This window comes from Olea europaea, unplaced genomic scaffold (genome assembly GCF_002742605.1).
Source record: "Olea europaea var. sylvestris unplaced genomic scaffold, O_europaea_v1 scaffold2451, whole genome shotgun sequence".
In the NCBI taxonomy this organism is placed as follows: domain Eukaryota; kingdom Viridiplantae; phylum Streptophyta; class Magnoliopsida; order Lamiales; family Oleaceae; genus Olea; species Olea europaea.
This window is the reverse complement of record NW_019242712.1, coordinates 1-10,547: the sequence shown is the minus strand read 5'-3', so window position 1 is coordinate 10,547 and position 10,547 is coordinate 1. Positions and strand designations below refer to the sequence as shown.

At 35.8% G+C, this 10,547-nt stretch overlaps 2 protein-coding genes across 3 annotated transcripts in view; both read left to right on the top strand.

The window, feature by feature from the left end:
• LOC111382234 overlaps positions 1-6,381 on the top strand; it is an 18,741-nt gene extending 12,360 nt beyond the window's left edge. Inside the window, exons 11-22 of one of the 2 annotated variants that reach the window (XM_023006141.1) lie at positions 152-485; positions 868-961; positions 1,332-1,440; positions 1,876-2,147; positions 2,261-2,388; positions 2,616-2,850; positions 3,492-3,680; positions 3,810-4,093; positions 4,710-4,899; positions 5,051-5,293; positions 5,602-5,681; positions 5,773-6,381. In XM_023006141.1, coding sequence (XP_022861909.1) covers positions 152-485; positions 868-961; positions 1,332-1,440; positions 1,876-2,147; positions 2,261-2,388; positions 2,616-2,850; positions 3,492-3,680; positions 3,810-4,093; positions 4,710-4,899; positions 5,051-5,293; positions 5,602-5,681; positions 5,773-5,920 — 2,306 coding nt within the window. In that variant the 3' untranslated portion in view covers positions 5,921-6,381. Of the gene's footprint in view, positions 1-151; positions 486-867; positions 962-1,331; positions 1,441-1,875; positions 2,148-2,260; positions 2,389-2,615; positions 2,851-3,491; positions 3,681-3,809; positions 4,094-4,706; positions 4,900-5,050; positions 5,294-5,601; positions 5,682-5,772 lie in introns of both variants that reach the window. The other variant, XM_023006139.1, reaches the window with a different exon arrangement.
• Positions 6,382-7,255: 874 nt separating this feature from the next.
• On the top strand, positions 7,256-10,541 carry LOC111382238 (serine/threonine-protein kinase Aurora-1-like; the record flags this gene model as incomplete). Its single annotated transcript, XM_023006147.1, has 9 exons — positions 7,256-7,417; positions 8,026-8,142; positions 8,479-8,625; positions 8,703-8,798; positions 8,940-9,035; positions 9,128-9,224; positions 9,384-9,501; positions 10,329-10,401; positions 10,492-10,541. Coding segments are annotated over exons 1-9 (830 nt in total), but the record flags the coding sequence as incomplete, so codon positions are not given.
• Positions 10,542-10,547: the final 6 nt, after the last annotated feature.

The following is a 10,547-nucleotide window of genomic DNA, read 5'->3' as shown; positions in this document are numbered from 1 at the left end:
CCTCTGTTTATGCCAAATATCTCGTGAAAGTTTCTACTGCAGATATTTTCATATTCTCATTCTGTTCACATGCATTTGATTCCCATATTTCAGTCATTCAGAGTAACTAACCCTCTTCTTTATTTTCTCGCTATATTTACTTACCATGCAGTGATGGGTTCGTGGGAGCAGCCCTTGATGAGTTTATCAGTTGAAGGTTCAGTTAGAACTGATGGAGACAGTTTTAAGGAAGGTCTCCAAAAGAAGAATTTGGTCATGGATGGTCGGAATATTGGACCTGGAGGTGGATCTGGTGGAACTGTCTTGTTGTTTTTGCGTGCTCTAACTCTCAGTGAATCTGGCATTTTGTCAAGTGTCGGGGGTCATGGAAGTCCCAGTGGTGGTGGAGGTGGTGGTGGTGGAAGGATTCATTTCCACTGGTCTGACATTCCTACTGGAGACATGTATCAGCAGATTGCTAGTGTAAATGGAACCATTCATACAGGGTTAGTATTAAATAGTTCCCAAACTGATATAGTTGCTTACCAAATATTCGGGATGCAATACTCTGTGGAAGTTGACAATATGTTTTCTAATAATGACCTGCGTCTTATTATTTTCTATCATTATAGCCTTCGTATTCTTTGCACCTTTCAGTTCCAGATAATTGTTTATTCCTGGATGATCAAACTTAAAAAATTCCTTCTGATCTTTGTTATCAGCAAGAATTTTGCTAGAAAGTAACAGATATTTCAAGATAACATGGCTCCAAAGCTGATTTGTATTATGTGGAGTCATTTTTCTTGGTCTCGTTATTTGCATTTGTTCCTATGTATCAGTATTTTATGGTAAACATTTTCATTAAACAAGATTCTGCTTTTACCCTAGGGGTGGATTGGGTGGCATTCAGGGTTACACTGGAGAAAATGGAACAGTCAGTGGGAAAGCTTGTCCCAAGGGTCTTTATGGAATATTTTGCAAGGTATTTCACAATTTATTGTGCATTGATTTGAGTTTTTCTGAATACTTTCTTCTCTCCCAGTATTGTTGCTCTCATTACTCACCGGAAATCCAGGCTTCTTCCTTGAACTAGCCTTCTCCTTTGTCCTAGATTTTGCTATGTTTGAGAGGAGGATTTTGTTTTCAGTTCAAAATGTATGTCTCGATATATTTGCTTACTAACGAATTAATTTTCTTTTGTCTTTTTTATTTAATAATTCTAATTTATTTTTAATATTTAACAAATAGGTTTATTCAGTTCAGTAACTAGATTTTCGCAGGCGATGGAGCATAACATGTTTTACATAACTATTCTGCTTCCTTATTTACTAGTTTGTAATATATTTCTGCAGGAATGTCCAAGTGGTACTTATAAAAATGTTACAGGATCAGATAGCTCCCTCTGTTTTCCATGCCCAAGCTCTGAACTTCCCAGTCGTGCTGTTTACATTTATGTCCGAGGTATTTCCATTGAAGTGGCTTATGCAGCGATCTTTCCCTAATTTTAAGTCATTCTTTGAGATATTAGTCTTGTCTTTGAGGTTCTTTCATATTATTCCCCTGTTTGGGCTCCATTTTAATTTAATGCATTTTTTCTCTTTCTTCATTTTTAATTACACATTTTTCAATAAAATAATATTATGCGTACACCTAAAACTTTTCCTGTTTTCCTTACATATTAATCAAACATTCTCCAAAAATTAGTATTCCAAAATACATTTTTCTCAAAACTTCATTAAAATGGAGCCCAGACAAGGGCTATGTCTCACCAATTTATTAATGTATTCTCTCAGTATGGCTAGTTCTACGCTCTTCGATGTTAGGGTCTCACTATCCTATTTAAACATTGTCTTGTGAAATCCTTGTTTATTGCTAGTTTCTGGTTGCCCCTATCAGGTGGTATTACGGAAACACCTTGTCCTTACAAGTGCGCATCGGAGAGATATCACATGCCAAATTGCTATACAGCTCTTGAAGAGTTGATATACACATTTGGAGGACCCTGGTGGTTTGGTCTTCTGCTTTTAGGTCTTCTCATCTTGCTAGCTTTGGTCCTTAGTGTTGCAAGGATGAAGTTTATCGGGGTTGATGAGTTACCTGGCCCTGCTCCTACACAACAGGGTTCCCAAATAGATCACTCATTTCCTTTCCTGGAGTCGCTTAATGAGGTATCCTCTGAGTAACTCTGCATTGTTAATTTTATCGAGTATAGCAACATGTACTTCTGCCTTGCTGTTGTAGAATAAAAAGATTAAAATGCCAACTTCTTGTCCACAATCAGGTAATGGAAACTAACAGATTTGAGGAATCTCAGAGTCACGTGCACAGGATGTATTTTATGGGGCCAAACACATTTAGTAAACCTTGGCTTCTTCCTCATGCTCCTCCTGAACAAATAAAAGAAATTGTGTAAGTTTCATTTATTTTATATATTTTTTTAGCCCTTATTTATTTTGTTGATTGATAATATGCAATAGTTGCTTATATCATGAATCAGTAAACTTCTTGATCTGTTCCCATTTCCCGTTTGGCATCCCAGAGGGGTGGATTTTTTTTTTCTTTTCTATTTGTATCTCGTTATCGATTACACATTGCAGACTTGGGGCAAAAGTCTAAATGACATACTTAAATGGCAGATATGAGGATGCATATAATATGTTTGTCGATGAGATCAATGCTCTTGCTGCATATCAATGGTGGGAAGGATCAGTGCATAGTATTCTTTGTATTCTTGCATATCCTCTTGCATGGTCATGGCAACAATGGAGAAGGAAAGTGAAGTTACAACGGCTTCGAGAATTCGTGAGATCGGAATATGATCATGCTTGCTTACGTTCTTGCCGTTCACGAGCTCTGTACGAAGGACTAAAGGTAATCTTTCTGGGGACTATAATTAGTTGAAACATTTTATACACGCTTGTGTCAAATTTATTGAAGAAGTTCACATATTTGTTGTGGCCAAAGATCATGCGTTGATGTTTCTGTAATTTATAAAATTCCAATATGATTTTTGTCAAAAATGATGAATGTCAGTAGATCAGATTTTCCATGATCTTTATGATATCGTTCAAGTTTTACTTTCTCTTCATCCCTCTTCCTTTTCTTGTTTGGAGGTGGCCAGGTGGAGAATAAGAGTTGTTAAGAACAAAGCTAACAAAGCGGTGGATGAGTTTGTTGTTCACGTTAGATCGTGTCTCATTGTTTCTCTGATGATTTGATGCTTGGGTCTCGGAAAAAATAATATTTGAAGTCTTGCATCTCCACATATTTTATTATACATATTTGTTGCTTTTAAAAATCAGCATTACTTTTGTTGGCTTCTTAGGGCACATTTACCTCACTCTAACCACCTGAAAACTGCTTGTCATATGGTAGTTGCAATATAAACTTATTTATCTGCCTTTTCATTTTGACTCTTCTCAAAATCCTTTTCATAACACTCCGCAAGAATAATGACTCAAACAGAATTCAAAATTTTTCATGCTCATCGTTATTAATATATATGACTGTAGGTGGCGGCAACACCTGATTTAATGCTGGCATATATAGACTTTTTTCTTGGCGGTGATGAAAATAGAAGCAATCTCCCTCCTCCTCTACGTCAAAGATTTCCAATGTCTCTATTGTTCGGAGGTGATGGAAGTTACATGACTCCTTTCTCACTCCATAATGACAAAATCATCACCAACCTCATGAATCAGGTTTGTAACTTGATGCTAAGAGACAGAAGTACAACATTTGGATGAGGAAGAAAGAAAAATTTGGAAAAGCCATTCCTTTTGTGTACTTTGAATAATAAAAATTGTACTAACTTACAGTTCTACTTTCAGTCTATGCCACCTACCACATGGTTTCGCTTTGTGGCTGGTTTGAATGCACAATTACGCTCGGTACATCGTGGTTGCCTTAGAGCAAGGTTCCGCCCTGTCCTTAAATGGCTCGAGACTTTTGCAAATCCCGCTTTAAGGATTTATGATGTGCGGGTGGATCTTGCCTGGTTTCAAGCTATGAATGGTGGTTATTGTCATTATGGACTTTTGGTATATGCTGTCGAAGAAGAAATGGACTCTGCATCTTTAGTAGGTCTCAGTGGAGCTAATGAACAGCATTTGCGGTATGGTTTCTCGATAACATCAATGCAGACATACACATTGATCTGATCTTTTTAGACTATATGAAGTATAAAAACATATATGTTTATCTGATTTTGAAAGCTTTGATCTGGGCTAGAAACAAATTTATCACTTCTTTTTTTCCTTTCCTTTCAAGTTAGATGTTATGTCTTAAATGGAATCCCATATTTTAGGTGCAAGTTTACCAAGTTGCATTACTTATACAGGGAGAGAAGGAAATAGGAATAGTTGAACCAGCTTAATAAGTGAATCAGTTTGGTGGATGTGCACGTTCGTGACCATTCTTTGTTCCATATTTTAGGTGCAAGTTTGATTCCATTTTAGGTGCTACTTTACTAAGTCGCATTACTTATAAAGACAATGAGATAAGGAAATAGAATTTATTTGAACCAGCTTAGATTAGTGAATCAGTTTGGTGGATGTGCGTGTTTGTCACCGTTCTTTGTGCATGCACACTCACCCATGATATTAGTCTTTTTTCTTTTGGCTTTTTAAGTGAACAAATTGTATAGAAATTAAAATATTAAGAAGAAACATATGTTTCTAGGTTTCTGTCCACAATTCTTATCTTTATTCACACCTGTTTATTTGAAGCAGCACCGTTGATATTTTCACGAGAGAAGAGACATATCTGAGCCAAACTTGGAGAAGCACTGATGGTAATTTAAGGCACAAGGCTTACGGCAGCATTGTTGATGTTAACAATTTGAAGATGCTTGAAGAGAAAAGAGATATATTTTTTGCCCTCTCTTTTCTAATTCACAACTCTAAACCTGTTGGCCACCAGGTAATTTCTCCCTTCTCCTCTCTTCCACAGCCGAAAAAAGTAGAGAGAAGTGTTGGAACATTCCTTTCTTGGTTACACGGGTTAGGTAGCCACTGTAGGTACGTGTTTAATATTTTTCTTTCCTAAACATGCTGTCCATCTCGTGCTGCAGGATCTCGTTGGTTTGGTTGTATCTATTCTGCTTCTTGGAGATTTTAGCCTAGTCTTGCTCACATTGCTGCAGCTGTATTCACTTTCCCTGACAGATGTCTTGCTTGTTTTGTCCATTTTGCCACTTGGAATTTTACTTCCCTTCCCTGCTGGAGTCAATGCTTTATTTAGTCATGGACCAAGGCGGTCAGCAGGTCTTGCACGCCTGTATGCTTTGTGGAATGTCACGTCCCTGATAAATATTGTAAGTTAATGTATCATGTTGACAAGTTTAGTTCTAAATGTAGTAAGTACTATTTTAAGTTGTCAATGACACGTGCGTAAGATACTTTTGATGATCATTTTATTTTACTTGTATTTTATTTTCCTTTTTTTTCTCATTTCTTAATAAGAAATTTTTCGTTGAATCATGTCATTCCTTTTAATAACGATGCGCATCCTTTATGTTTTTCTAGGTTCTTTGAGTGAATTATTTGATTGTTCATTTTTAACTTGCAGAAGACTTGAATTTAATTTTAACTGCTTGCTTGGTATTTATTGGCAATATCGCAGGGTGTTGCATTCGTCTGCGGATATGTTCACTATAGTTCACAGTCAAGCAAAAAAATTCCTTACTTCCAGCCATGGAATATGTGAGGCGAATTCTGAGCTTTTCGTAGTAAAATTTGATTTTTTGGCTATTATATACTTTCTCATTGACTTCTTTCGTTTCTGTGGACACAGGGACGAAAGTGAATGGTGGATTTTTCCTTTGGCACTGCTTTTATGTAAATGTATCCAATTGCAGCTCATAAATTGGCATGTAGCAAATTTGGAGATTCAAGATCGTTCGCTGTATAGCAAGGACTTCGACTTGTTTTGGCTGTCCTGATATTTATCGAGCTAGAATAGCCCACACTAACACTTTTTCTCTTGTCGTTTATGTGTTTGTTTATTCCATAGAGTAGAGCAATTGGCAGAAAGGTAAAAAGTAGATGATAAAAAAAGAAAGGTAAAAAGTTAAAAGATATTTGTTGTGTAACTCTGTTTTCTGCAGCTGTAATAATCAATCAAGCATTGTAAATATGAACTGGGTGGGATATTCCCAGCCTTAGGACTTCAGATATATGACCGCGGTCTAGAAATGGACATAATTTAGTAATTTTGTCTCTCAGTTTTCTAGTATTTGTCACAGTTTGATGATAATCTACCTTATGTAAATTTGTCGTGGTAGTGAACATGATTGGACAGACCAATCCGAGTGTACCAAATGTGTTTTTAGCGAGTTTAACCAACATCAAGTACATGGATTAACGACGTCTGACTATTATATAGATTACACGCACTTATTTATGTTATGTTGCAAGTACTTAACGAGGTTTCGATCTTTGTCGATGTTTCAAATAGTTGACTAGAAATTATACGCACTTGCTATGTCGATCTTTTTGTAACAAATGTTTCAAATAATTAGCGTTGCTAGTTTTGCCAAACATAATGTAGATAAAGTCGTTGATTTGAATCAACCCACAAGCGACTTACTTTTTTCGATTTTTGCCGATGTTTCAAATAATTGTCTAGAAATTATAAGCACTTGCTATGTTATGTTGTAACACGTTGCGATAGGATAGATCTTGCAAATGATGAAGTTCAATGTTCATGCTTGCTTACTATGTTAAATGTCATGCATACAAACAGTCATCGATTTCAAATGANTCTTGCAAATGATGAAGTTCAATGTTCATGCTTGCTTACTATGTTAAATGTCATGCATACAAACAGTCATCGATTTCAAATGACAGGCTATTTACTTTGAAGATTTTTGTCAGTATATTGAATGGTTGTCTATAATTGCTTTTCGTAGTATAAATGTGACAATTTTAAAAACAAATTCATAGGTAGAAAGTTAGTGCTTGTTTGATAAGGATTTTGACAATTGATTTTTTGACCGTCAGAGATAAAGTGAGTCATATCTGTGAGTGAAGAATTGAAAAATGACGATTGAAATAATGAAATAACGGTCAAAATATTAATTTTAATTAGTTTAAAATATGTAACAAATAAGCTCTTAATAAATTTCGAAAGCATATATAATACATAGACTGAATATCTCTCCCTAGTTATTAAAATAATATAAGTTTTTTAATGAAAAAATTTGTGGGCCCACTACATACGCTCCGATGCAGATGTGAAATTTGAAAGATCAAATGTGACCGTTGCAGAAATGAAGACAAGAAAAAGTTCTATCTATTCTTTACAATCAAATCATATAAACCTCTCGCTATTCACCCCTCTCTGTCTCTATCTACCGACGCACACATACTAATTGTGTGAGTGTGTGTTTTTTCTCTTTCCAATGGCGATAGCAACGGAGGCTCAACAAGAACAAATGGTAAAAATGAAATGAACATTTCTTTTTGGCAATTGCTTGCAATTATAGTGCCTGTTTTGATAAACTTGATTATTATGAATGAAGAGTTACGGATTTTGTGTTGTTTTTGTTATTTCGTATTTAGATTTTCTCTTGAATGTAGAATATCATTAATGCGATTTTTAGTTTATATATATGGGTTTTTCTTTTTCCATTTTGTCCCAATTTCTTTATAATGTTTTAAAAATTAAAGGTAAATTTTATATAATGCCCTATCTAATTTCATAATTGGAATTAAGTTTTGGGGGATCGGGATATGATGTTAGACGTTGGTTGTTATGGTATAATTTAAATTGGAAACTGAAGACAATCAATTCAAATTGGTGGCAACTTCTCAAGATCCCAATTCCATGATAGGGTTCTGGACGGACATTTTCTTCTGACAAGAATATTGTTTCATAATAGTTTATTTATTTTTCCACGTGTTAGAGAAACAGAAAAAAAAAATACTGAAATTTTGGAGTGAAGTGTACACATTTGGCTTCCTGTTATTGTACTTTGTAGATTCTGACTTTTGGTATTATTTCAATTCCTCTTTTTTATCTACTTAATCACTTTTTTTTTTGTAGAGATCTTCAGAAAGCACAGCAGCAGAGAAGAAGAGGTGGAATCTCAATGACTTCGATATAGGAAAGCCTCTAGGTAGAGGAAAGTTTGGACATGTTTACCTCGCAAGGGAAAAGCGGGTCTGTGTTTTCCACTCATTCGAATTGTGTAAATTTTTTACTCTTCGACATAGTGTTTCTGTGTTTTGAAAAAGAGGTCTGATTTGAAGCTTACAGGACGAGAGCTGATTTAAAGAGAGAGAAGATTTATTGATCTCGATTAAATTTAAAGAAAACAGACTTACATGAATGTTCATATCATGCAAACATACCATCGTTTCGAACCTTGTCTATCAAGTTTTACACCTAAAAACTCCTATGTAGCGCTAACTTTAATTGTGGGTAAAGAAGACATTAAAGCTTAACTTCAATCTCCTTGCCATTCAATGATATGTTTTGTTTTTTTCCTTCAAACAGAGTAATCAGATTGTAGCGCTGAAGGTGTTGTTCAAGAGCCAACTGAAACAGTCCCAGGTTGAGCATCAGCTACGCCGTGAAGTCGAAATACAGAGCCATCTTCGACATCCTAACATACTACGACTCTATGGTTATTTTTATGATCAGGTGTGTTCGAGTTTGTTTGGTTTATATGTTAAGAGGAAAGTTTTACATTGGACTTATCTGTAACAAAATAATTGTAGAAACGAGTTTATTTAATTTTGGAGTATGCTGCCAAGGGAGAACTATATAAGGAGCTGCAAAAATGTAAATATTTTAGCGAAAGACGCGCTTCTACTGTAAGTCCTCTCGCTGTTTCCAGTGCTCTTCCTCCTTAAACTCATCTATGCATCTTTATTTTTTAATATTCTTACGACATTTTTTTGAGCTTATAGGAAGACTGACTAGAAGTCATTATTTGTTTTATGGGATGTGAACAGCATGTTGCATCATTAGCTAGAGCACTCATTTACTGTCATGGAAAGCACGTGATTCATAGAGATATTAAGCCAGAGAACCTTTTGGTTGGAGCACAGGTATTTAGCGGCATTTACTTGTTAGTCGAAATGTTTCTTAGTGAAAGTACTATAGATTTTCTGCTCAATATGTCTCTGTTCTGAATTGTCAGGGTGAGCTCAAAATTGCAGATTTTGGTTGGTCAGTTCACACATTTAACCGCAGGCGAACAATGTGTGGCACACTGGATTATCTTCCACCGGAGATGGGTATGCTTATCTTTCTTATTTGATTTTGATTGTCGAATATTACATTTACGAATTATTCATTCACACGTATCAAATTCGTTACGATAAATAACCATGAATATCCATTTTTTTCTGTGTGGCTATTACTTAATGACGAAAGGTCAAATGTTAAACTTGCAGTTGAAAGTGTGGAGCATGACGCAAATGTGGACATCTGGAGTCTTGGTGTCCTGTGCTACGAGTTTCTATATGGGGTGCCCCCGTTTGAAGCAAAAGAGCACTCAGACACGTATAGAAGGTAAATGTTGCTATCTTTTATTGGGGTTTTCATGGATTAAAGAAACTGAATAATCAAACAAATAACAAACTCAATGTTTACGTGGAAAAACCCCACCATGTAGGAAAAATGTAAGCAGAAATCCGAAAAGTCCACTATCACCAAAAATAGAGAGTAACATTTTTCCAAGATTTATGTCCCAAGTCGAGAGATATATTACATCTAACAATTACTGCTTAGAACTTTCACATGTAATGTTGCTGCTTTCTTTTTATGAACAAATCTTTTTATCCTTCTTCCTTGTGAATAACTCAAGTACTTGTATTAAGGGAATAAATAAATTAAACAACATAGCAATTTTGATCAACCAAATGCCCAGAAATAATGTTTCCAACAAACAGGAGCTTATATTAAAATCAACTTAGAAGTTTCCCTACCTGAGGAGTCATTTTATTGTTGGCCTGTGCTTGACGTCTCACGAACCTATAATTTGGCGCCCCTGTTCATCCAGGGCCCATGTTGCCCTGGACGTGTGGTTTTATCCTTTATTGTTTCTCAACATTCTTTATCAGAATAGATAAAAATCTTCACAATGCATACACACCGACTATATGATGAATGTCGGGTGCATAGGGCAAGATCTTTTCTCGAGCCTAAATGACCACTGTGAGGTGAGGCAACTGGCTTTCTCCCTTTCAATATACTTTGCTTGTGATTACAATAATCTTCTTGTAATACCTCATAATAAAGGATCCTATCTCGGACTTCTAATTTAGAATACTTCTATTTGGTTGTTCCTCCTCCATTTCACCACCTTCACACACTAACCCAAGCTCTGACTTCTGCAGGATTGTCCACGTGGATCTAAAATTCCCTTCAAAACCTTTTGTCTCGTCAGCTGCAAAAGATCTCATTAGCCAGGTAATTATTGTTCATACTTTTCAGTTTAATCAATGAGCTTTGGCTCTACTTCACTTTCTTTATCTTGTCTTCCCCATTTATGATGCACAGATGCTTGTCAAGGACTCTTCACAACGTCTGCCTCTCCACAAGGTTCTTGAGCATCC